The sequence below is a fragment of the Desmodus rotundus genome, chromosome 8, assembly GCF_022682495.2.
Source record: "Desmodus rotundus isolate HL8 chromosome 8, HLdesRot8A.1, whole genome shotgun sequence".
Lineage (NCBI taxonomy): Eukaryota > Metazoa > Chordata > Mammalia > Chiroptera > Phyllostomidae > Desmodus > Desmodus rotundus.
The window spans coordinates 110,558,667-110,586,217 of record NC_071394.1 but is presented as its reverse complement, the minus strand read 5'-3'; the positions used below and the strand labels follow the sequence as shown (position 1 = coordinate 110,586,217).

At 38.5% G+C, this 27,551-nt stretch overlaps 1 protein-coding gene across 7 annotated transcripts in view; it reads left to right on the top strand.

Moving 5' to 3' along the window:
* Positions 1–25,960, top strand: part of SATB1 (SATB homeobox 1) — a 98,427-nt gene extending 72,467 nt beyond the window's left edge. For 5 of the 7 annotated variants that reach the window (XM_053929614.2, XM_053929617.2, XM_053929615.2 and 2 more), the window contains 2 exons: positions 19,148–19,351; positions 21,652–25,960. In XM_053929614.2, the coding sequence (XP_053785589.1) occupies positions 19,148–19,351; positions 21,652–22,152 (705 nt within the window). In that variant the 3' untranslated portion in view covers positions 22,153–25,960. Of the gene's footprint in view, positions 1–19,147; positions 19,352–19,917; positions 20,014–21,651 lie in introns of all 7 variants that reach the window. The other 2 variants (XM_053929619.1, XM_053929618.2) reach the window with 2 other exon arrangements.
* The last annotated feature ends 1,591 nt before the right edge of the window (positions 25,961–27,551 follow it).

Genomic DNA, 27,551 nt, shown 5'->3' with positions numbered 1-27,551 from the left:
GGTTTTATTTTAGCTTTATCTTCTTTTTCCTCATATGAGAAATGAAAATAAAGGCCCTGTGAAATGAATGAGCTATGAAAATGCATTTATGCAAAATGACAATAGAAAAATAGCTCTGGAAGAAACTGTACCATTAAAATTTTACATCAATGAAAGGTGTTAAGAGAGGGGTAGGAAAACGTATGTTCGTAATACAAATCTAACGTAGAATTTTTTTTGCCCTGCTGAAAGAACACCTTTAGTATTTTAAAAGTAACATTTGAGATCGTTCATTTTTTAAAGCATAGTTGTTACTCTTTTACATGTGCACTTCTTTTGCATGCAAAATGACACAGCTAAATCACTGACCACCCATTTAAAAATATATGTACAGTATGTATATTTTAGAAAGTAGAAATATAGCCATTTTATAATTTATCATTAAATGTCTTGTAAAAATATAAGCGGCAAACCCCTTGTGGAGTGGCCATACAATTGTTAAATTGATGAAGTTGTCTGTTTTCTAGGTCTTCATCTACTTTTGTTACATGTTAATAGACAGTCTATTCTCCTTTCATTTCTTAATTCAACAATTCCAGTTGTCTTTGTGTATTTTTTTTAAATAATTCCCTTTTCAACCAGTGTGCTTGAGGAACTGAGTTTAAACACGCCGTTTCATAAACTGCCAGCCTCCTCGGCCGCCTCAGTGCCTCTGATTCTGTAAATCAGATCATAGACAGCATGCTGTCATATAATAAGGTGTCTGATCCTTATTACCAGTTTGTTGATGCACAGACTCCTTCAAATTGACCATTGCAACACATGGTTTCCCCTGAAACTAGCTGTGATAATTAGCGTGGTTCTAATGAGACAGAATGTCACTGATCTTGTGCTGAACTGTCGAGTATCAGCGCTACGGATGGGAACTGTCAGAGCCTGCCATCTGTGACAGCGCTTGGCATATTCCAGTGGCAAGGTAGAGCATGCTCAGTAGAGTATTTTCAAACAAATGGCCCTTTCCTTGACGAGGGTTCTGTGTTCTGTTCAACTGGAAGAATGTTTGCCCCAACTTCGGCCCACACCAAATCCATTTTGAGATCCAAATGCGAATAAATACTTAAATCTCTGTTACATGTTACATAAGAGAGGAATCTTTTGTTTAGCAGGTGAATTTTAAGTGACTTTGCTTCTCCCTTTTTTGTTTTCCTGCCTCTCCCAATTGCCTCATATTGTCAGTTAACAGCAACACAGTCATTTAAGATACTTTCTCACAATTTTAAAATTGCCTTGTTTAAAAGAGATTTGTTGGGGAGTTGGGATGGCGCGTGGTGATAAAGCAGTCTGATTTAGCAGAGAGAAGGGGAAATGAGAGAAATAGTTCCGAATGTGTGCAGGAAGGAATATGCAAGTTGAATAGACGGATTAGAATGGACAGGGCAGTTAGATCTGTAGACTCCAGAGAGGCGTAGAGGGTTTTTGCTGGAGTAAAAAGTCCAGCACTGCTTATCATTCCAAAATATGCTTTGTTGCTTTTTATTTCCTCCTCTCTGGCAGACCACACAGGGCTTGTTCTGAAGAACATTTTCACTAATCTGATCAGGCAGCCAAATACGCCGGGAAAACTGCTTTAATGATCCCACTAATTACCTCAAGTCAATATGAACTGTATTATTAGACTGAGGGAAAATATTCCATTAGGTCTCCCCCTTGGGAGTTTCTCCGCTTTGTGATGTCACTGAAGCCTTCACCCTCTCGCTTGTAATTAATTTTATTTACACACGCAGGCACGCACAAGGTCACACCTGCACAACCGGCGCTGGCCAGGGAGCTTGTGGCACTCCGGCTTAATCAGATCTGTCATAATTACCATTCTGCATGTTTCTGACACACGCTGTGAAATATTTCAATTTAACTGCCGCTACCAGCACAACCAGATGTAGTGCGAGTGTGGCTGCATTGGAAATATTATTCCTCAGGATAAACTCTCTCCTCCTCCTTTTTCCTCCCCCCACCCCCGCCTCACAGCTAATGTGGCACAGAAGCTGATGTATCCTGTAAATCTTGAATGCAGCGCTAGATTGATAACAGGCGATTAGACAGTTTAACCACAAACAGCTTGTTCATTTTTCACAAATGAAAACCACATGTAGTGTAACTAAAATTTCAGGCCCCCCCCCTTTTTTTTTTGAAGACTTGGGGTATGCATGTATGTGTGTTGAAAATGTGCTTAAATAAAAATACAATGCAGTGAGAAGTGGTGTCTAGAAAAAAGGAGAAGTTGCCTAGTTTTTTCCAGGTTATTTCAATCACAACCTTTATCCAATCCCATTTTTCCACTTTTGCCAAAACTTGAATTTGTATTCTCCACTGGGCTTTTCATTTTTTGGTAAGGTTCTTTTTAATGGTAAGAATTACATCCCTTTGAACTGGGCCTTTTTATTTTTCAGTGTTAAACCATTTATTTGAACATAAATTCTGAAAGAATTGCTACAGTTGAGCGTATGTAGGTTTTTAGATGTTTGCCTTCTTTTTTTTTTTAATGAAAAAGTTGTTAGTTTAGGCTTAATGGTCATATCCCAGATAATCCAAAACCCAAAAATGGACGCAATCAGAAAATGTATCTCATAGAGATGTTGATGGATTTCCAGAACCATTTTGAAAGGTAGAGTTGAAAGGCTGTTTTCCTGTGGAAATACTGCAGATAAGCTGGCAGAATGGGCAGGCACAGTGGGTAACCATATACCACCAGTCTCAGAAGAATCCGGCCATACAAAAATTAAAGTATTGGAGCTATAAGAAGGGAAATACACGAGTGGAAAGCTAAAATTAAGAGAAAGAGATAAAAGCAGTGGTGATTTAGGATCATATCTCTGAAGAAGGTTCACAACAATCCACTTTAGAGAACATTTAAAACGTAGATGTAGCCTATGAAATGTCTTTTCATACCAAATAAAATACACTCTTTCTTTTTATCTTTGTTTTACTGCTTCAGTTATGAACCTCACATAGAAGCTTCTAGGGTTCTGTGGTGACTCCTACTACCTAATATAAGAGGTGCTATTTCCTGTAGAACAGTGGGATTTTTTTTTGTTCTTTTGTTCCCTTTATCCATTTTTCCTTTTATTTATTTTCTCAAATTAAAAGAAAAAACTTCCAATTTTTTTCACTCGAACTTTCTTTCCTCTTACCCTGGCCATTTTCTGTGTTGTGTTGTGTTTGCTCCATAATACCTTTCAACTTGGAAATGGAACATTCTGCTGCCTACTCGTACTTTCTTCTACCTGAATATCACTGTATAGGGAAAAGACCATATGTGCCTTTTCGTTAGAACCCTTCTTCCATCTCAGCTGCTAAGCTGTTCACATGGCCAACACCAGATCGTTAGGTCAGTTTCTTCAGCGGGTCTTCCTCTGCCTGCATCGTCATTTTGCAAGGTTCAGTTCTTGTGGAAGATTTGTTTCAATCTCCACATCGCTTACCTGTCACAACACTATTTCCTGTTGAGTACAGATAACACCTCAGAGTCCCGTTTAACACACAGGTGAAGGCACCCACTGCTCATTAGTGAGATCAGCCCACCGCTGGTGTAGTCACCTGCATTTTAGGGTTCCCGAGAAGAAGCTTGTTATACACGGCATAGTTGTGTGGGACTAAGTCCAAGAAATAAGGAGAAGGGAGGTTAAAAAATACAGCCAATGACTTCATTGCTACTGCCCTTGCTCTAATAACCCTGAAGTTTTTGCATTGCTACCTCAAACTATGTTAGAGATCAGCCAGCATGCAAATTGGATCTCGTTTTCTAATCGCTGGTGGATCTCTGCCACTTACAGGAACCTTGGATTGTTTCTTTGCAAGTGAAAAATTTCATTTAGAACCTGAAAAATCATCCCTCGTTTTCCATGTTTGCAAACTTTATTTTGGTGTGTGTGAGAATTTTTTTTGCACCTACCATACCTGTTGACACAAATAGGAACAGGAAAGAGAGCAAAGAGTTGCTGTTTAGGGATGCTGTGGTACAGATGGAGTTTGAGAATATTCAATGTTTTAGGTATGAGGGAAAAGCATGTCTTTCCATTAAATGGAACTAGACTACAATAATCCCATTGTCAAGGAAAGTATTTTAATTTTATTTATGGACCCTGCTCAGTCCCTCTCTAATAAAAGGACAGTTTCCATGCATCTGTCAGCAGGTCACAGTTGAAGTGTAGTTAACAGACTTTATCTTGCCCAAACTCGGTCAGCCTTCCTCAGCCATTCTTCAGTTTATCTTCTTCACTCAGATCCTCGTGGAAAGATGCAGGAAGGAGATGGGATCCTTTTCCTACTGTGCACCATTCTCTCTGGGACACACTGCATTTTTCATGGTCATTGTTGAGGTCACCAGTATCATTTACAGTGTGGTTCATGTTTTTATTCTGAGCTGAAAGCAGTAAGAAGGGTGTGGTTCCTGACTCTCTATGTCAGATAGAAATAGGGTAAATTTGCAGACTCACAGATGTTTACGTAATACCTTGTACATCAACTTCATCTTCCAGAGAAAGCATTGAGGACTGCAAAGAGTGGGGGACCCCGTTCCACTGCTGCCCCATAGTGTAGCCCCAGGCAAGCTGATTAAGGGGCTTTGAACTTCCCCTTCAGGAAGGTTAAAATAGGTTGGGTCAGATTGTGTCCAATGCCCCTTGCAGTTCTAGGTTCTGTGAGTTTATCGCATACAAACAGGTGCACAAGTGAGAAAGAGGATGCTATTTTGATTGAAGGTACTGCCGACAGGTGTGTTAGTCTGAGAATAAGTCACAGAGGAGGTAAGGTTTTGAATACTGGAAGGGCTCAGTTTGGGGGGACAAAGTGCTATTTTGGGGTCTGTGGCCAAAAAGGATTACTTATGAGTGGCAGATAGTGAGGAAAATGGATTGTTTGGAATCCATGTATGGACTCCATGTTGTATAGTTGAGATGAGCCCTGGACTGATAGAATCTTATCTGAGCCTTGCTATTGGAAAACTGGAAGATCTCCCTCTTCTTATCAGGGACCTAGCAGAGTCAGTACCGTGCTCAGTAAGTGGTGAGGGAGGTAGTGGTTGCCAACACAAGATGACTTGAAGTTTACTTGGAGGAGTTTTCTCCTTAAACATGTCTTTCTGGTTTTCTAACCAGTGCCTGAAAATCTTCCTTTAACTTCTCTTTCTCTCTCTCTCTCTTGGATTGATGTAAGTTGTTGTGAGGAGAAGAGCACATTGTAGAGGGAAAAAATGTACTCAGTCCATAAGAAATCACAGGTTTGGAAGAGGTTAGTGGCCATAGGGAGTAAACAAGGAAAAAGAGGTAGGGAACGACAGCTGGTTTGAGGGCATATCTGGGAGCCCATATTTGCAAGTTCATAAATTGGAACCTGCAGCATTTAATAGCTGCTGAGGGGTGCCCATCCCCAAATGTCTCCTTTAAATGTTTACCCATTTTACTTATGGTACCAACAGGAGTGCTGCTTGTCATGGGTGCTACTTAGCTGGTTCATTGATGGAGTATTTGGTGGTTTAAATGAAATGCAGATTAGGTAAAAATAAATTACTTTGAATAAGGTCAAGAAAGTGAAGACTGTAAATAAAATACACATTCACAAACAGACAAATGACATTAGGAAACCCAGCTCAGTCCATGCCAAGCTGTTACTGTATAAATTGCCTTCTTTCTTCCTGGCTTGCAATTAATTTTTGCTTGTGTGTTTGGAGATTGGGGGAAGGGTAATAGCCTAATGGGTAATAATTTTATTTTAGTATTTTGATTAAAGAGACTGAATAACTTGGACCCTGGATAGCCATAAGGACTAAAGCCTTATCCATCAAGCTTAATTTCTAGACAGAAAGTTGTATTTATATTTCTGAAACATGTTCAGCATTGAGCTACATACAAAGACATGATGGTTATGTGCTCAGTTATTTTCTACTTGTGTTCCCCCTTTGCCATCTTTCCTACTTTCTTTCTTCTCTTTCTTAAATCCTGTGTTTGATAGCTACCTTCTGACCTGCCCTCAAATCTTAAAGGCAAATACTTTCTTACTACTTGCTCTTTGAAAGTGGCGATGAGGACCAAAACCATTATTCTGCTGGTTTCCTAGCGTCTGTGTAGTTGTCTCCCTGCCTCTGCCCCCAGCAGCATGCGTGCCCCCAGTCCATCCCTTCCCCTGCCCCCATCCTCTCTGCCCTGCTGCCTTTCCCTTCTGTTTGAGAATCCAGGGGTCTTTAGAGAAACTTGTTAGTGTTCCTCTCCTGGCAAATAGACGTTTCTCAGAGGATACATAGCTAATCTTATTTATCTTTATAGTTACTTCAGTGGTACGAGGGTAACTAAGTTAGAATATTGAGGCTTTATTCAGAGGTCGTAAACCCACTTTGTGAGTTTGTAATAACAGGGCCAGGAAAAAAACAGTGAGGTATACATGTGCTAGTGTTAATGTCAGTCAAAAAATTTTAAGCTGGAAAACTATTTTTATGAATGGAATCTCATCCAGAACTGAAATATATAAATCAGATTTTTAAAAAAAACCTCTCCTCATTTTGATTGATTTGAGGATTGGGTGGGCACAGGGCCTTCTCATCAGCACCCCCCCCCCCTGCACTGACACAACCCAGGCACTGCTGAACCTCGCCTGGTGGAAACCTGGGGCTCGCCACACACGCTGGGAACCATTGCACCAGCGAGTAGCTGCTTCCCTCCTACCCAGCTCTAACAGGAATGGTCCTTTGGTGGCAAAAAAAAAAAAAGATTCTATTTTATGAATCAATAAATACCAAAATTTTCTAGTCTACTAAGAGCTTATATAAGATAGTTCTAGAAAAATGTTCAAAATGCGTGTGTGTGTGTGTGTCTTTCTCTAGATTTAGTATATATATGTATGTATACATACACATATGTGAAGGGGAGCACCCTATTCAGGAGTTCTTAACCTGTGTCCCACCTTCCCCCCACGGTGTCCATGATCTTGGATAGAAAAAATTTTTCTCATTAAGGTATTACTGAAATCTGCAATTTTATAATTATCAATATGGCAACAAATCACAATAGTAACAGCAATACCTATGAATTTATCACCAGTAACATTCACAAATATTTTCATGTTATTACAGTTTCTCAATATTATTTATGCTTATTGCTATAAAATTATAGTAGTTATTAGATCTGTTGCTAGATCTTATTTAGTGTGTTAATCAAGAAGCACATATATTGCTGTCAGACATTTTTGATAACTGTATTTCACAATTTTTTTCATATTATGCATTTTATTTTAAGTGCATATAAACATTGTTCCGAAAAGGCATCGTGCAAGGGCTGCACCGGGTTGCCAGAGGGTCCGTGATACAAAAGAGATGAGATCACTGACTGAATAACTTTTGTATAGGAAAAAGTATCTATATATTTTTTAAACACAATAGCTGAGGAATTCTTGAATTTGCCTGGGAAACATTTGTTTGTCATTTACTCCTTTTTTAGTATGCTTTTTAAAAAAATTATTTTATTGTTGTTCAAGTGCAGTTGTCTGCATTTACCCCCCCACCACTCTTCCCCACCCAGCCCTCCCCGCCTCCCTCCCGATTCTCACTTTTCAAGTGCCCTTCACTCCCAGCACATGTAAGCAGGGGTTATGAGCATTGCAATAACATTGAAAACAATAATGACGAAACCCGAAACCTGATGGGCAACCTTTTCCAGCATTCTGGTGCCACACATTGTGCAGCACTTCGTGAGAGAGTTCCTTTCCCTTCGACTAGAAATTTTTGCCAGCTGAACAACACCTTTAATATCAACTTACACCTGAAGTTTGTACCTGAAGTCTTACCTCACGGGATAGAAAGTGTTGGAAGAAATGACTCCCCATTTTGCTCTTTGTCCCCAAATTTCCTCTTATCTTGCACAGTAGGTGGCACATAGATGGCATTTAGTAATTATTTGTGGAAGGATGGAACGCTTCAGAAGCACATTTCACCTGCTCACAATTTTGCCCTCCCAAAAGCCAGTGCATTCCTAAGGGAATCCAGGCGGGAGAGGTGAAGGCTCTGAGCTCAGAAAGACACAACTCTGGTCAAACTCCAGTCCTGTTTGCCAGTCCTCCCTTGTCTCCTATCATTGGTAAAATCGTAACCTGGACATTGTCACTGGGACCCACATGTTTCCGGAAATACTTAGGCTTGCTTTTTTTAGTGCCTCCTTATAAATCACAAGATTTGCATCCCTCGAGTAAGCCAAACTCTGATTACAAAGTTTGCATAATGGATAAAATGATGTGGGTTTTGACCACAAAATAGGTATTATTTTATCAGCAAAATCATAAGCAATTTGGGAACCCATAATGAACCTGCATGCTTGATTATTCCTCTTGGGATATGAGTCCCGTACCTTTTGCAATCCTGACTTGCCTGCCCCTCATTTTAAACGTTTTTTGTCATCTCTCCTAGAATATAGAAGGAAGATTTAAATTTTTAATTCCCAGACCCTGATATGCACAAGGGCGAGTATAGCTTATTTTAGGAAATATCTGCAGTATTGAAAGGTTTTCTATAAATCAGTTAAGATACAATGGCAGAAATATTTGTTTAAAATAACATGGTAGTAAATTAGTTTTGTTAGTAAACAAACAACTGTATCAGATAAATTGTCCCCTAAAAATTATTCTGTAAGTTTATATTTTTACTTTGTTTTTGCATTGGACATACGGATATTTGTCAGTTCTTTTCATATTGAGCTTCATAATTTTGAATAGAAAAATGTAAAATTTTAGTAGTAACTTTAGGGTGCAGCATGATAAGAAATTTGCTACATAACATTGTAGTATAAGAGCACATCTTTATTTGAGGAATTTGGAAAAAGTTGAAGGTTTTTCATTAAGCTGCTTCTTTAAATAGTCCAATATATTTGCCTTTGACAGAAGCATTTGATAGTGCTTCTCTGCCTCCTTCAACCTAGGATGAGCTCAGTTTGAGTCTTAGGTCTTTGAAATGCAACAGCAGCATTATGAATATAAGTTGTTGGGCTTCGCTACAATACATAATGCCCTCAGGAATTACAGAGGAGTGTTCAGTTGCTTGCCGCTAACTAAATGGCCCAGATTGTGCCATTTTTATATCTTTCTCTGTCCCCCTAACTTAATGCCACTTTAAGTGTGTTGCAAGGAGTCTTTTGCTGTAATTTCACACTCACTCACTGAAGTATGAGCCTCAGGTCTCCAAGCCCCTTGGGTGAAGGAAAAGTGAAGCGTGTGCCACTCACAGGGCTATTTGTGTTGAGTTTTATTTATGATAAATGTAACTCAGATCACACAGATTAGGGTGGACTGAAATGGGGGAAAAACCCATCAGCAATAATTAGTTCATGAAGAAATGCCAAGGGCCTGAACTAGAGCAGTGGGGATGGAAAAGAAGGAACAAATTCAGGAGATGTTCCGAAAGGGTGATTTGACAGGAATTTATGATAGTTTATTTATGGAGGAAATAGACAAGGAATATCAGATTTTCAATTGAAATTGTTTGCTCTTTTTTTAAAATTAAATAGTACATAGCCACTATAGAAAAAAGTCAAAAAATACAAGCATAAAAAGAATATAAAAATACCCATAATTGCAATTAACTAGAGATAGCTTGATTTATGTTTATGTATATACATATATCTCAAAGATGGCTAAGGGAATATAAGTAAGCTTAATTAAATCAGTATATTTACCTATCAGGAAGTTCCATAGGCTAAATTAGACATATATACTATATATGTGGTATATGCATATATGTCTTAGATTCATTAGTATGGTATACGTACCTTTGAATTCCCTATTGAGGTATATTTAAGTTATATTTAACTTTTGCTATCACAAATAATGTTAATGTGAGCATTATTATAGTTAAATATGTATATATAGCTTTAATGATCAATTTGTTAGGATAAATTCTCAGAAGTTGAATTATTGGATCAAAAAGGCATTTGTGTTTTAAAGGTACTTGCTAGACATTTTTACAGTCAACATTTTCACGTTGCCCTTCATCAAGATTATAACAATTTATACTTCAAATAACAGCCTTTCAGCACAGGTGACTGGGTGGGTGGTGATGCTGTTAATTGAGTTAAACTACATATAGAAGAGGAAAACCTAGTGTGTGGGAGGAAAACACTGGGTTCAAGTTGGGATGTGGTGACTGAATTATTTTTATTAACTCGGTAGATAGTTAAATTCCTTTGGATTACCTGTGTGATAATGAAATAAAATTAAAAAAAATAATAGCTGACAGTCATCAGTGTGTGCCAAGCCCCCTGCAGGAATTATTTCAATTCTCACAACCCTGTATGACTGGTGGTAAGATCATCCCCATTACATTGGGGAGAAAATTGAGGTCTGGAGAACTTGAACAAGGTGACAGGGGGCTAGTAAGTAGTAAGATAGGAACTCAAATTAATACCCAGGCTTTAACAAATAGATCTTAGAAATACGGTTTATAGATTAGATCAGGTCAGAGCACTTAGGCTGTATTCTCAGGAAAGTACAGTAAAGAGCGGTAGCAGACGAGTTGTAGGCAAAGGCAATTCTAAAGCAACTGGTCTACCTATTTTTCCTAGCACACTGCTAATTTCATCTCTTTTATTTTTTCATTTTCCTCCCCACTTTAAATATTGCCTGCTCTTCAAAGCCAAGCTAATATCACTCTTTACCGGTAAGGACGCCTGGACCACCCTAGTACTTCTCTTCTTCCCTCCCCTTGGGTCCCACCTGAAGTCTGCCCATCACTGACCTTTATCACATACTGCCTTGCACTAGTGTTTTTTAATGTCAGATCTTCCCGAATACACAGTGAGCAATTTAAGGCAAGTGCTTTCAGTTAGGCTCATCAGCCCTTTTTGTAGTTAGCGTGGACTGAATGTTACCTTATTTCATTTGTACCAGCCGCAGTCCTGTGAGTTTAATACTGTTATTATCTGCACTTTGTAGAGGAGGGTCTAAGGCTCAGAAAGGAAATTTACTCAGGTTCACATATGTACATGCCTATGCTGAGGAGATTGAACATGACTTGAAGGACAGTGAGTATTTGGTGGATGGGCAGAAAAAAAGAGAAAGGGCTTTCCTGTTAGAACAGGGGAACAGAGAATAGAACGCAGGAGGTGTTGGGCAGCAGCTCATGAGCACCCAGTAGGTCAGAACATGAGTGTGACGGGGAGCAACCTTCAGTGCAACTCCAGGGGCTGTGGACTTTGTCTCCAGGATGCGGAGCCTTCAAAGGTCATTTTGAGTGGCAGTTTGAAAGAAGACTGGAGCAGTGATTTCTTGCCAGCATCCTTTTTCCATGGGTCTCTCAAAGTTGGTAAGGGGGTCCAAGAAAGCTTCATTAGACCTGTATATTTACCTATCAGGAAGTTCCAGAGACTAAATTAGATGCCGTACTCATGTGCTTTCTGTAGGCGTCACAACTCCATATGATAACACGTGTTCTCACATTCTTTATCAAAGCTCTAGTCGTCACTGGTGTACTTTCCCCCCTAAGAGAGGAAAAAGTCTTTTGTTCAGAAATCAAACTAATTGTCCATGGGGAGTAACTTTAAAATGTTGGTGGCCTAAGAATATAAGTCCAGGAAAAGGTGCTCCAGTACGGACTAGTTGGTGGTGAGCAGAAGGCAAAGGAGCAGGTGACTATGCTAGAGGAATAGCAGCCCAGGCTCACATTGATGGAAGGATTGTAGCGTGAACCCCGGGAGTATTGAAATTCTATGACCCTGGCTTTGAAGAACAAGGACAGAATAAAAACTTCAGATTTTAGGGCAGAATGTAGACATGTGTTAAGCAAGAGCCAAATCATAACACTGAAATTTATGTCATGTCAAAAATATATCTTAGATTCAGAGGGAAATAACCCAAGCAGTTCTTTTGCAGATTCCATATTTGAGTCAGACACATAAGCCAAAATATTAGTTTTGTTTAAGCTTTGAAGAAACCATCTTGAAAGTAGGCTTGAAATATATGAAAAAAATTTTTTTATTTTAGATGTGTTTTAAATCGAATGTTTTAAAAATAAAAATAAGGCTTTTGGAGGGAAATTCTCTGTTTCAGTCAGATTAAGATGTTTTCCTCTTGCTGGCTAGTTGCGTATGGTGTTGAGGATTTCATACTTGTATCTGCGTTCCTCCTTCATTCCCCTTCTCAGATTCCTCCTCCTGAAAATATTCTTTAAAATGTGAGACCTCCTTGCCTGACAACCTTTTTAAGTGAGAACCATTTTTATCTACTCTGGCCAGATTATCATCTCATAATCTTGTTGTGGGCCAATTGATAGCAAAAACAAACAGAAAAACAAAACACCATAGTTATGTGTGCCCTAAAGTCGGTGGTTATGAGAAGGTAGAAAAGAAAAAAAAAAAAGACAAGTGATTATTTTTTTGCTTAGCATTTAAGCAAAATTGAAAAGTAAATATGATTTACTAATGATTCTGAATATTCCTTCTAAATTCACTAAATTTTAAAGGGAACTTACACCCACATTGTATAAATGTTTCTTTTTTTTATAATAACAGACCTCCAGATGCTAGATGTGTTTGGCCTCTTAAAGACAAAATGGCAAAAATTTACTCAAGGAAGAAAAGTGTGGATAGCCATTTTATATGCTTTTATTACCACAATAGGGAAACCCACAGACTTCTGGCTAAATATAGAGTCCCTTAACATAAACTGTAAAGTCCAGAGCGAGTTTCAGACAGACATAGTTTAGAAGTTAAAAAAATCACATTAATTTCAAAGAGTATCTTGATTGGCTTTTTTTTTTCTTTTTAGTGAATGCAACTACCAGAAACCACACCTTGAAAATAAATATATTTAGTGATACACACACACACACACACACACACACCCTTTAAATATATTTCTTTTTAAACCCATCTTTGAATAAAGTGGATGTTAATGTGCTACTTTTAGAATGGAAAATGTATTTACTGGTACGTCTCTCTTCAAATTTATTTCCTGTGTTTTCTTTAATAAGACCAATGTGAACAGAGCAAAAAAAGTTACTCACAGGACTTGCTGAAATTCTCTTCACGATATGCAGTATGGATGTTATTAAATGGAGGGGGGAAGATTAATGTATTACCTACTAGTTCCGTGGAGTAGAACATGTATCTTTATTAATGTTAATGGGTTGGTCTCTCATTACATTATAGAATAATCTGCTTTAGCAAAGGTTTTCCTTCTAAAGAACTTCATAATATTTAAAGGTTAATATGTTAGGTAAAGAACAATATCTTAAGCATTTTTATTACAGGACACGATGGGATGGATTTTATTAAATTACACTATGATTTGAATGGGGAAGAAGAAAAAGTGCATCGCTTCTTGCCCTCAACTTTAATGCCTTTAATCAAATAATGACCTTCTGGAAAATAGTTAATTTTAAGCATTTGGAAAGATCAATACCACTTTGCCACCAAAAAATGGCCTAGACGATGAAATTTGATGTATTTAAAGTATCGTTTCACCCTTTTAACCTAGTAAATAATTTAAAATGCTTTCAGTATTGCTTTGCCACTGTTTTATTTCTCACTGTTCAAAGTGTTACAGTTGTTCTCAAAAAAAGGTTCAAGTTCGTTTGTGAAGCCTCTGGGCCTTGGACCTAGAAGTGGAGCTGTTCCTCCATTAGGCCCGTGTGTCTGCGTCAGGGTCCCTGGAGAAGCCGTGTATTTTAATGCTATGTTTGAGGCAAGGTGTGTAGAGCATAAAAAGGGTGGAAGTGGGACCTTTCTGGAACGTTAAAGGGGTGGCTTAAAACATCGATAGTCACTTTGCTGCTTTTGTGGCATCTTTAAACATTCATTCTACAGGTGAAAGAATCAGTGGCTCTGACAATTAGAACCTAGCCCGCCACCCCCACCCAGCTTACAGAACACTGATATGAAATTAGCCTTGAGCGCCGACAGCTTTGTAAATAAAAAAAAAAATTGCCCTATATTAGCGTGTTTGTGGGCAGATTAAAACTGTCTTCATTAGCATAAGTAACACTTACAGATTCTTTTAAAAGTAGAAAATTATTTGCTGGATGATAATTTGCTGGCTTTATAGTTAGTTGTTGTTCAGACTGTACTCATTCAAAATGCCTAGCGAAGTTTAGTCTATAATACTGAATTTTTTTGTGCTAGAAGTACTATTTAATGGATTATGTACTTAATCCTTGTTCCTACCACTTGCTAAAATGTAATTCATGCTTTCCCACTAAAATGTTTGTATCAAATACCTCCCTATTTAGATTGATTTCTTTTAATATCATATATTATTATACTATGTGCCCCAGAGATTGGAACAAAATACTTCTGCAAATAACACATAAAAGATGGAGGGATAAATACAGACTATAAAATGTTTTGCTTTTTACAACTCAAATTACCATTCTATTTTTTAAAATGTATTTTTCCTTCTTAGTTGTAGCAAGAATTATTTGTCATTTTCTTTCTCTTTATAGCTCTTGGGTTTAAAATGCATATGTATATAATGATCATATATACATATCTGTATATTATATTGAATGACTTTTTTCCTCAGAGAATATAGAAGTCTATTTTCCCCTGGAAAACTAACTGTGTTACCTGCTCCCCAGCTTTGTCACAGACCCGGCGCTGAAAGGTTGCTCTTTTTATGTGTGAGACCGTATAGGTACACAATAAATTCATTTGTGAAATGAGGTTCCTTTCCTGACTAAATTAAAATCCTGTGCACCCCTTATGCATTAAAATGTTAGAAGTGAATCGACTTGAATTAACTGTTCTATAAAGAGTGGAGTGGAAATCAGAGATTGCGTTTGGTTGGAAATTAGCAGCTGAGAGATGGAGGTGCCAGAATTTTTATTTAGATGTGGTACGACAAGATTCTGTCAGTAAAGCACGTCATTAGAATATTGAGTTCAGAACTGCTAATTTCTCCTTGAAAATGAGCGTACAGTTGTGTGTTTCATGGACCATAATAAACTGCCATTGTGTTGCCATCCGGTTTGTTTTGCTTTTCATCGGTATTGGTTTGGCAGTCATTCTGCACTTTTTTCTTTTCCTCTCTCCTCTTCCCCCGATCTTATATTTCTTTACTAGGTCTCCAACCCAAACCAGTCAAAAGATGTTATTTATTTCATGCAGCCTCTGCTTTAGCATCTTTTGCACCCTTTTCTTGCTTACGGTGGCAAGACCTTTGCAGATGGTTCTTGGTTACTCTAAAGTACACAACGGTATTTCCTTTGTGGCAGATGGATTTAAGACTTTTAGTTCTCAATAAATGTAGGTTTACAATACATAACTTTACAGGATTTGTGTTGTATATAACAGGTTTGAACATATTATCTCAGAATTCATCTGCATGGCATTTTCAGCTTATTCAGGGTCCATGCCAGTTTTTTTAAGTAATAGGGGGAGCGCTGTGATTGATAGCAACAGCTCAAGGCGTGATTTTGAATAGAAACAAAGGGTTTAGAACAGAAGGTGTCAAATTAAACTTTGTCAGTTTGAAAAGTAGTAACATCCTGAAAGTTTTACTAATTTATTTACATGTGGCTACTGTTTATATTTTGCCCTCTTTATATGCAGTGTAATATTGCTTGGCAAATTTACTACATTTAAAGTTTAGATTGTTCCTTGTACCATTTTAGTTTTCTGAGAATGGATCGGGGTCATTATTTTAAGGCTTTCAGTCGTCTGTCTTTTCTCCTGTTCAGAGGAGTTGTCACTGAATTTAATTTTAGAGTAGTTCCCTACTCCCACCTACCGTCTTACAGTATTTCAGGTCTCGGAGACCTCTCTTAAAAAGGTAATTATGTTCACATTTTTCATTCCTTGTCTCCTCTACCAAGTAAATCTATAAATATATCATTTAAAAACCAGTACAGTATAGGGGAATCATTATTTTTTATTTGTTAAATATTAACAGATATTCTGACATGTTCACTTTCTTCCCAAATTTATATGTTCTAACAATATCACTTACCGAAAAGTCACCTAGAAGAAGGTATAGAGGGATTAGAAATTGTTTGGCATTTTTTAGTCACTTTCTGCAAAACACAGACTAGATTACTGTCGTCATTAATAGAATCTCAATCGATGGGATTTGAGGTAGTCAGAATATTCTGTTACTTAAATAGTATTAGAAACAATTAATCTTACTTTTGCCGGTGTAAATTGGGGATGGGCCAGTTTATTTCTCTGCTGACAGAACCAGAGTGTCACAATATGTTTTCCGTTGCTTTTTAGGGGATACACACATGAAGAAAAGCAACACCCCCCTCCCCCCGCCTTTTTGTTTTTTTGGAATATCCTTGTAGAACTAACAGTTCCCAGCTGCACCGTTAAATATTTTTCTAAGAAGCATCTGATTTCAGTCTCTTAAAATCATCATGTTTCTTGAAAGGCTAGCAGAGACATGCTTCAAACTTATAATTCATCAAATTATTTTTAGATAAGGAATTAGAAGTATTATTTAAGGGCAGAGGTTAATAGCAAACTACTGGAAATGTTATGTTAGTCATGGGCAATTAATAAAAATAAGGACCCATCTTATAAGTATGGAGACACAGAAGTGACAATATGAGCAAAATATTTGTTGAATGAGTCAGGGCTCTTTTTCTGAAATATTTGTTAAACCAGCGTGAATGTGATTGTTTAGGAATTAGCCATCATTATTAGCCATTTTAAAAGAACTAATGATTTTCTTTTCCAAAGAACATCTGTGATCCACATGTTTTTTCACATATATCCAAGTGCTAACTGAACTCTGCATTAAAAAGTTTCTAAAGGAAGCTTTTCTTACATGAATTGTTCTTAATTTAACTTTTAGCAATTTTTAGTTACAAGCATTAAGTTTCTAAAAAAAATTTCCTTAGATGCTCAATGTCTAGCACTTAACTGCAAAAAAAAAAAAAAAAACAAAAAAAAACTTTTCTGTTTGAACCTTGTAACATCTCTTGAAAGATAAAGAAAATTGTAGTATGTGCTACGTTAGGGCGTGGGGGCCTGCCGGTTGCCGTAGCCGAAGGCTGCAGGCAAGGGGACACAGTGACACGGTTAATGTTCAGGCCTACAGGAGGGTGTATCTAAAACCTTCACAGCATCACAGCTTAGAGCGAAATGAAGAAATAACTTAGATGTAGGAAAATGTAAAGTATTTTCATGGCGCGTTCGATAGCAAGTATTCTCCAGTAAGAGCTAAATAACCACATCCAGGCACCCTATGCAAGTGGGTCTCAAATATTTCAAATATAGTTTCCTAGTTAATATCGCATTCACGTAAGTACAGCTGACATGTAACATATCATCATATGATTCTGGAAATAAACATGGAATTGCCATGGTTAGAAGAGAAGCATGTTCAACGACACTGTAGTCACCTGTTATTCTTTTAGGCAAATCTTCGGTTTACTGCCTGTGTTCATAGCCTCGAATTATGCGTTCAGTGGTATTGCAGGGGTGCGTGACTTCATGACCATCCCCATGCACGCATTCCTTTAATTAGAAGACCCGTTGAGTAGAGAGTCAAGGCTCTCTGAGAAAGCTTGGCAGGTATCATGGGGTTTAGCAGCGGTCACTCTTGGCCGGTTAGTAGCTGGGCCATGGGAAGGTAATGTATCAGTTCTCTCTAAAATCTCTCAAATAGGCCATTTTGGGGATGATGGGCCTTGCTTTTTCCCACTGTATATTGCAGTTGGAAAGAGAATTTTCTGTCCAGTGGTTCAGTTTGAGAAGAAAGAGAGGAAAGTCATTCCATTCTCACTCCAAAGGTGATAATACAAAAACAAAAGCCCTCCCCTTGGCTAGTTCTAAAAATCAGGTAATAAGGAAACTGTACTTTATTCATTCACATCCAAATAATTTAGTTGGAATTTTCAAGAAGCTCATTTGTCTTAGGCCAAGTTCCCTAAAGTGGCACCTAGGACTGGGAATCAGGGGCCCTTGATTTGGTAAGGGACCTGGAAGGAGCGAGGAGGATAGGGTCCAGTAAGAACATGGTCTCAGGTAAAGTCTGTATTGGTGGCGGAGATAGGGCCACCTCTAGAGAGTAAATTGAAGGGTAGATGAGTTGTCCCTTTGGGGTTCGGGGGCAGAGACTTTGTACCACTGGCTCAGCCAGCCATGGCCGCCCTGGTTGAGGGGGCCGGGGAGGACATGCAGTGACTGTCCAGGCATCTCTAGGTGAGATGGCCCCAAGTCAGTTCTCCAGAGAAGAGTGCGGCTGTAAGCTCTTAGGCAGCACAGCAGCTGGGGGTGGTGGCCTTGGCCGGTGAAGAGGGTCTGGATGGGGTGCCTCCCCTTCCCCTCCACTCCATTCCTTAGTGTCCATCATGGCAGCCAAGATGAAGAAGGTTTGAGATGGTGATTAGAAGATGCTAGACAGTGTACTCTGTTAGACCACTCAGTTTTTGAGAGATGATCTGAGGATCAACAGTTCAACTTTAGGAGGTATCAATAAGGTTCAGATTTTAGCATTCATTGGGCATATTATTCAGGAAATCTGATAAAATTATTGCCTGACATAGTGTATCATAGCGTATACTGCAGTAGGCAGAAAAGCAGACTCTGTGGTGTCTTGAGAATTCTTCCAATGCCTGGTCTAATCATCATGCTTTATTTTGGACAAAGTTCTTGCTCACACAGTTGCACCCATCCTTTCTCTCTCTTCCATAATGACACTCATACACACACACAAATATTTACACAGTTTCCTTTGTGATACAAAAAGTATGAACTTTGGAAGTCCCTTTAGAAAAATTATTCTAAAAATCTGTCCTGTCTCTTCTTAAATACCTTCAGGACCTCAGGTGGCCACTCATCAGATGGGAAAGTGGGCAGGACTGAAGCACATTCGACTTTGCTTCTCTCCTGTTCCACACATCACAAGAGTCCGTGGTAAATGAGTCTTGCCCTTGAAGTCTGAAAAATATTACCCTCCTTTAAGATGCAAGTCTGAACATTTATTGGAAACAGAGCCTGCCTCCTCAGTGGCCACAACTATTCTCTTAACAGGTTTAAAAAAAAATTTTTTTAAGCAGATTGGAGTGTTATAAGCTTATGAAAAAAAGTTAACTTCACAGGGTCTTCCCTCTTTAAGCTCCTAATGGAAATTGTCAGCCCTCGCCCTGCCCACCCCACCCGATAGGCATGAACTGACCTATCATTCCCTTGTCTCTAAGGGGTGGTTGTGTGAACTGTTACGTTGGAAAGAAGATCCCTCTCCAGAAAACAGGACCCTGTGGGAGAACCTCTCCATGATCCGAAGATTCCTCAGTCTTCCTCAGCCAGAACGTGATGCCATATATGAACAGGAGAGCAATGCGGTGCATCACCATGGCGACAGGCCGCCCCACATCATCCATGTTCCAGCAGAACAGATTCAGGTTCGTTTACCTTGGCCAATTCAATATAGCACTAAGTAAATAGAGCTTTAAACTTAGCAGGGATATTAGCGTTTCTCTGCTTCCCAGCAGTCTAAACACGGGCTTTTTAGCAAGAGATAGCAATACACTGCCGTCTTGCTCAGGGTGATGAAAGGAAAATTAACGCTTTCTCCAACATGTGTTTTGTGTTCCTCTCCCCACCCCCAAAGTGGCAGGAACCCCTTTTTACACTTCTTGTTCGGCAAGCGTGTCTTTGTTAGAACTGTGTTGTTTTGTGTATAAGAGCTTACATTTTTAAAAATCAGAATTTAAACACACCACCTTTTCTTTTTAAAATGAATACCTACACTGCCCCCGAGGAAAGGAATTACCACTGTTTTCTGTAGAGGAATTTTGTAGAATTACAATTTCATACCTTGGTCTCTTTCCAAAAGGAGGAGGGGAGGGAAACCTAACTGCAGTCTTGATTCCGACTCCTCAGCCCTTCCTGCCCCTTACAGTTACCTCCCTACACCCTCATGGAACACAGGTTGGAGGTGAGCTACATCTGCTTGTCTCTCCTTTAGGACCCCTTTCCCACCACCCTTGGGAAAGGAGAGTCTAGAAGCCCTTTCTTACCAGGCCTGCTGCCCCTCGTACCACGGCTTGGTGCTGCTGCTCAGGTGAGCAGGCACCAGTTACCTTTGCCAGCAGGAAATGGACACAGAGAAGGGGACACCGTGGCTTAAAGACCTGCTCTCTTGGTGAAGATATTCAAACTCTGAAAGGACATACTATCCATGGCAGTGGGGACCACTGTGCCAACAGACTCGGCCTTGTATGTAGCTTGTCCTGTCATGGGACTTCTCTCTAATGATCCACTGAGGAGATTCCCCTATGGATTTAGATACGAAAAGAGCTCTGAGATCAAGTAGTTACTGGTACTCTTATGGCCTTGACTGGTTAGGAAGTGTGTTGAAATTGAACTTGAGCTTTATAATTTATTAGCTTGCCCCTTTAAGGGAAAATGCCATTGCCATCCAGAGCCCTAAAATTCTACCACCTTTGGTGAATCACCTTCATTATTTCTGGGTATTACTGTGAAAAAAAAAACATATATAGCTAAAAACAATAGGAAAAAGATCTTTGAGTGTGTATTAAAGATAAATTGAAAAGAGAATCCCTTAGGATATCAAGTACTAAAATAATCGTGAAAGCCTGATAAACTTACTGTTTAGCAAAAACAAAAAAGAGAAAGATATACATTAAGTAATAAAAATAGGACTTGTTTGAAAATGTAAATCGTTTTTAATAAACTTGCCTCTTAGGGTGATACAAGGTAATAGGCACAGTATAAATGTTGCGATATTTTGCCGCCTACTCAGGATGATTTGCTTTGGTGATAAGAGTTACGGGGAGGGTACAGGTACGTGCGTGTGTCACACATTTCTGTGTAATTGTGTATGGAAATTACAGCACACGCACAGATACTAATTATGAAACAGTGTCTGTGTGCACTAAATTTAAACCCTAATCACATCCGAGTTTACTGTAGACAAAACAATTTGCTAGCCATTGTGTGGTGGATTGAACCTTTATTTTTCAGTAAGACAAAACTTGCAGTGTCAGCCTAGTGCGATTTGGTGAGACATTGTGTATTCAATCAGAACTGTCTGGCAGCAAATTCACGAATGTGGGAATCTCACATATCCTTTGGACTCATAAGAGATAATGCTGAAGAAGAGGAGAAGACTGTCCATACTATTTGTAATTTAATTAAAACTTTCTATTTTTGCTCCACAGATCAGCCACCCTAGGACAAGGGGCAGAACACACATTTACATTTCTTTCATGGTTTCGTACCTCACTTTCCTAAAATGCCTTTGAAATCCTTCTCCATCTTCCTTTTAAACCTTTGTTAATCACTTACGTCATAATTTGCTTTGCTACATTCACATTTGATGGGTAGCCTTCTGGTGAAGTTCCTGGTTCCCATTTTCAGAGCACTGAGTTTTCACTTGGGTGAGCTGGTGTGAAAATCCAGGTTAAGGAGCCTCCCCTGACCTCTGATATGGAAGCCTGGTAGACCCCCAACTCCCCCCACCAAATTCCTCCCTCCCTTCCCAGTTCTCATCATTTTGGGTTTTTTCCCCTTAATGCCATGGGCCGTTTAGCTGGCCTGTCTTTTGGGCCCAAGTCTTTTGTCTCCATCAAATTAGCTAGCCAGCCATGGGATCCCTAAGCACATGCTCGGTCAGTAGCTGGCTGCATGCGCGCCTGGGAGAACTCGGAGCTCTGACCGTCTGCCTGTTCCTTTCCAGCAGCAGCCCCAGCCGCAGCCGCAGCAGCCGGCTCCACCACCCCCGCAGCCCCAGGCGCAGCAGCCCGCAGGCCCCCGGCTCCCCCCGCGGCAGCCCACCGTGGCCGCGCCAGCCGAGGCCGAGGACGACAGCCGCCAGAAGACCCGGCCGCGAACAAAGATTTCTGTGGAGGCCCTGGGAATCCTCCAGAGTTTCATCCAAGACGTAGGCCTGTACCCGGATGAAGAGGCCATCCAGACTCTGTCCGCCCAGCTGGACCTTCCCAAGTACACCATCATCAAGTTCTTTCAGAACCAGCGGTATTATCTCAAGCACCACGGCAAACTGAAGGACAACTCCGGCCTAGAGGTGGATGTGGCCGAATACAAAGAAGAGGAGTTGCTTAAGGATTTAGAAGAGAGTGTCCAAGATAAAAACGCTAACACCCTTTTCTCGGTGAAACTAGAAGACGAGCTAGCAGTGGAAGGGAACACAGACGTTAACGCTGACTTGAAAGACTGAGATAAAAAGTATTATTTTCATTCAACAGTGCCACTGGTATTTGCCAACAAATGAAAATCCACCTGTATTTGCTCAGAAAACCTTTGTTGTTCGTGTTCGGCCAACGAATCTTCAGAAACTTGCACAAACAGGAAAGTTGAGAAAGGGTAATACAGACTGCAGTAAATGTTTTACTCTGTTTTACAAACTGCTGGCAGCCCCCGGTGAAGCATTGAGGATTGTTTGGTATGAAAAATTCAAATTTGTGTTCACGGGACGCACCAAGCCGTGTGCCCCGTTAGCATGATACCAGTGATTTTTTAAAATAATAATTATTATTCTGGAGCCTCAAACAAGCATTATAACTTCTGTGATTATCATTTCCTTCCTTTAATTATTTCTGTAACACTCCACACTGATCTTTGGAAACGCGCCCCTTATTTTAAAAAGAAAAAAAAAAAGAGTTTGTTACTCTATTGTATGTTACAAAAGAACTATAGACTGTGGAATGCAGTTTAAAGATGACATATGCCAACAAATGCCTTGTATTATATGGCACTGCCGTAATTCAAATTTGTTTTTATTTTGGAAATAAAAAGTTCACTGTAATTTTTTTCATTCTCATTGTTACATGATTTTTTTTAAAAAAAAAATGAAAAAATGTGAAACACAATTTAGTCCTCATTATTTATTTGTAGATCCTGCAGCATCATGTTGTAATTAATTTTTTGGAAGTTTCCGTTAAATGTAATATTGCTTCTCTTGTTACCATACTGATTCTTTTCTATTTATAAATGTATTTTGATGGGCAGTAAAACAAAGTGTCTTAAAAGTTTTAAATAGAGAAAATGTGCTTTACACAGTTGCCTATAAAAAGTGCTCTATGTTATCCAAGCAATTCATACTATAAGCTTCACTCTTATTGTTGTATGCAATTTTTACTATCATGCAAATAAGCTTAGGTAAATAAAACTAATAGATCACCTTAGAAAATTATGCAATTAATGTGAAAATAATTGATGTTTGCAATGTGTCTTCCTTTGGTTTACAATCAATTTTAAAGCTACATCTGTATAAAATTTCTGTATAAAGGTGTATTTCTTTTTTATGAGTTTATGGCTATGAAAACACCAGCTATTTTGTTACAGCTGGCTGTTTTTGTAAGTGTACCACAATTTTCTTTATGCAGAAATGTTCTGATTAGGAGTGGTTATTGACTGTAACTACACAATTAAAATTGTTTGTATGGTATGACACGGTAGGGTTTGTCTGCTTATGTGAAGTAACCTGAAAGAGTCAGAGACGGCCCTCTCGGTTAGGCGCATGTTACTGCCTTCTTGATATTTTCCTGATTTTAAAAAGAGCAATTGAAAAGTCACTCAAAACCCTGGAAGTTCAAGTCACAAACACATGCTCATTTTTCAAGTATAACTAGTGAAGATGATAACCTGTTTTAGGTTAACATTTTGCTTAATAAACAGATAGCAGGATGGTCTAAAGACTGGCCAAAAAACCCCATAAATCCAGTCTCTGGCAGTTACGTACTTAGGATGGATTCATCCGCATTTACTTTACGATACTTCAGTTATGTCAACACTTTTTTAAAGCTAATGCACAGATATTTTTAAAGGCCACTAATAGTAACATAAAATAAGTACGGAAAAATGGGCCTTCTGTATAAAAACTCCTTAATAATTAGCAGTGTATTTTTTTAAAGTTATAAATGGAATATAAGTAACTCCGTTCATTTTGTTGTGTATGTCATAACTGTAAGAACCACATGAAGAAAAGAAGAACACACCTTGAATTTAAACACAGTCTTCAAGATAGAAAATTAGGTGTGCTAATGGTCATAGGATTGAGGCCAGGGTTGCAGTTTTTGATTTTTTTTATAATTATATTTTGTTGCTTCCTGTTTTGAAAGGGTTCCTAGATATTAGTTAATAGGTGTGTCCGGGTTCCTTAAAACCTGGTTCTGAAATGGTCCATTCTTCTCCCGTCACCCTAGGCCCTGATAAGCTCATGGGTAGGCAACTGGGTTGCTTTCGTGTTGAACTTTTACGTAGGAAACTGAACCTGTATCATGGAAAACTCCCATGATACCATTTTAAAAAGTACCGTTTACCTTTGAAGCGTGGCTGAACTACTCTGAAAGCAGCTGGTTGCTGCAAACTTAAAATTGACTGAAAACTTTTCAATTCTTAAGTGAGAAAACTTTTAAACATTCTTGCTCACTAGACTTTAGAAAGCATTTAAGCAAAAGGAGTTGAATTAAAATAGAAGTTAGATTTCATGTATTAAAAAACAAATAGAAACTAGTATGCCATGAAGTTTTTAAGAAAACTATCTTCCTCTTTCTTTTCTCTGAGTTTTAGGAAAAACCTAGAGCAGAGAGACTGTTTTTTTAACCAGCCCAACACTTAAGGTGTCAGAGGTATGAAATTTAATATTTTAATGGGAGGAAAAAACGGGTTGCAAAACAAGATTTTCCCATTCCCAATAATCTAACTTTTGAAATAACATTTTCAGTGAATTGGTGAGTGTGTGTAAGAAATCAACAACAAAATTCTTACTTAGGTTCTTTAACTTAAGCACCGTAATTTTGCTAACATGGTATATTAAACAAAACAAAACAAAAAAGCATGTCAAACACTCAAGGTGATGATGGAGCGAGTGAAATTGTTTTCAGGAAAGATGGCACATTTTCAAAAAGATTTGTCTGGGTGACCTTCCACCTTGCTTCCCCCACGTCCTTGATTGCACAGACCAGGCCTCTTGTTGCCGGTGGCTATGGCAAATTCCTTGAACAAGCTTCATTGTGTCCAAGTTGATCAGAGACTTTTTAAAAGCGGGGCGTGATAGAGCGCTTCGTGCTGTTAAGACCTTAGCAGAGTCAGGTAGTTTACGGGTAATATTCCACCTTGTACATCTGAATCTGTCATGGATTCCTTCCCTCAGCACTTTGCCACTAATTTGTATTACACTCTGTGGCCATATAATACTTGCACATTATGCAAAAAATAATGTTGATAGTATCTCCTTGGCACAAAATATGCAGAGTTGACACATAACCTTTGAAAACCAAGGTAACTAGTGTAATATGTATGTGTGCCCTAGCTGTGTGGCACTTGGTTACAAAGTCTGTACATATTATGTACAAAATGTGTATAGCTTAACATTTAGTCCTAATGAGCTTAAACGAAGTGTGTTTTCCACGTAGTGATATCTATATCTGTGCTTATCTAAAATACATGAGTAGAAAACATTTTCAAATGGTTCAAGATCGAGTAAAAAATGACAATCCCATACATTCCATTATTAAATCCTGCCCTATTCCCTGTTGTGATCAGCTGATATTAAGGTCCTTGATTGTCACAATAATACCAATAAATGACGTATTCTGAACTGCCTGGTGATATTTTCAGAAAAGAGCAATTAAAATGTATATACCCTAATAAATAGCCTATAGAAATAGGACTATTGTGTTAAAACAAGTCGGAAATTTGCATGATAGTGTGGAAACCAATGGAGTTCCAACAATATTATATCTAACATATGAGAAGATATTGATGCTATAATTTACCTTATAAATAAATATTTTTGACTTTTTAAGGGGACATATTATGAATTCGGTGTTTCTTCTGAGGCAATCCTTTTAATGTAAATACTACTTGCATGTCCTTTGGCAAAGGCTAAGCTACAATCTATTAACATACACGTTTTTGATAAAATATAAAGTACCCTTATTAAAGAAATGTGGAAGGTGTATGTCCATACTACTATACCTGTTTACAATACCAAATGTTAAATAAAAATAGTTTGGAATCACTGTTTAAAAGATGAGCGACATTTTTAAGCCTTTCTTACATTACCCTACTTATGTGAATCATATATTTCCAAATATAACTTTATCCAAATAATTCTACAACAATTCCATTATGGCTTCTTGCTTATACCAAGGTTGTGTGTTAAGTCACTTTCTTCCGTCTACTATTTTCAGCAGCTAATAGACCTACTGTGATCAAAGGCACATGACCTGGGCCCTGTTGTCTGTGATGAGGTGGTTGATAAGGGAATGCACTAGAGCAGTACGTTGTATTTGTTGCCTTGCAACATAAACCCTCGGGAAGGAAACTCTAAAGTGACCTATTCTGCAGTAAGTTAAATGTTAAGCATTATTTCTTTACTGCCAGTTGAAGTTACTGTTATCAAATATTTGCTTTTTATGGTATCCTCATAAGCTCATTCCAGTGGCAGTCTCTAATTCATGCCCTTGGGCCCACAAAAGAAATGATGTTTCCTGGGCTGCTCTGATTTGCCCCTCCCAACAGAGCTAACAGGACCTGTTAGACAAGGTTCAGATATTTAAATGTGTCCATTAGTTCGGTGAGGCTGTGGCAATGTGATGCAAAACGAGCCTTCGCCCAGAGCACAGCTTGTCCAACACCATCTTCTTGTGGGGATGGGTTTCAACTACTCCACCTTTGTTCCCAACTTTAATTTCCAAATACTTGTTTTTCCATCTCGTGCAAAGGCTTCCTACCTTCTGAGGCCACTTTCTAACATCCTCCTCAAATATGCTTAAAGTGGTAACAGCAACAGCATGTGTTGAATGCTTCATTTTACAAGGCAGTGCCGCAAACATACCTCCATTCCACTATAAGGCATGTCAGGCAGGCACTGAGAATTCCCCCTTCAGAAACGAGGCAGGGGCAACTCGGGGTAATTGATTTGTTCTGCCACCCTGCTACAATGCTCTTAAAACCAAGTCTTCTGTCTACAAATGTCTATCTCTACTTTCTCCTTTAAAAAAACTTTTCAAAATGCAGAAAATATAGGAAAAATTAATTGCAATTCACAATTTTCAGAAATATAACATGCATTTTGCTAATATAAAAAGTTCATTACTAAAGTAAATGAAATCAAGTGTATGAAATATTAACCCCAAAACTCTGTCATCCTTGTGTGAGATCCGTATCGCCAAATTAAAAAAAAAAAACCCTACACTTTATTATAGCAATTTTCAAATACACATGAAAAACTAGAGAGAATAGAATAATGAACTCCCAAGGATTCATTACCCAGTTTGAAATATTTTTCTGTTAATAAATACTTTGTAAAATTTGTTAAAATTAAGATGAGACTTCTGTGAAAATATACAAACTGTTCCATGGCATAATCTTACTTTTTACAAAGTAATGAATTTTCTGATTCCTAGAAAAAATTACTAACACCTGAAGTTTTTCCCAGTACCCTCTGGGAATTTTCAAAAAGCCAATTTTAGAAGAAGAACCTGTAAGAGTTCCACAAATATTTGTAACATAAAAAAAGACAAACCAGCCTCTCTTTATTTATAAACAATACGTGCTTTCATATCATTGTTTAAACTAAAGTACATAATTTTCAGTTATGCATAATAA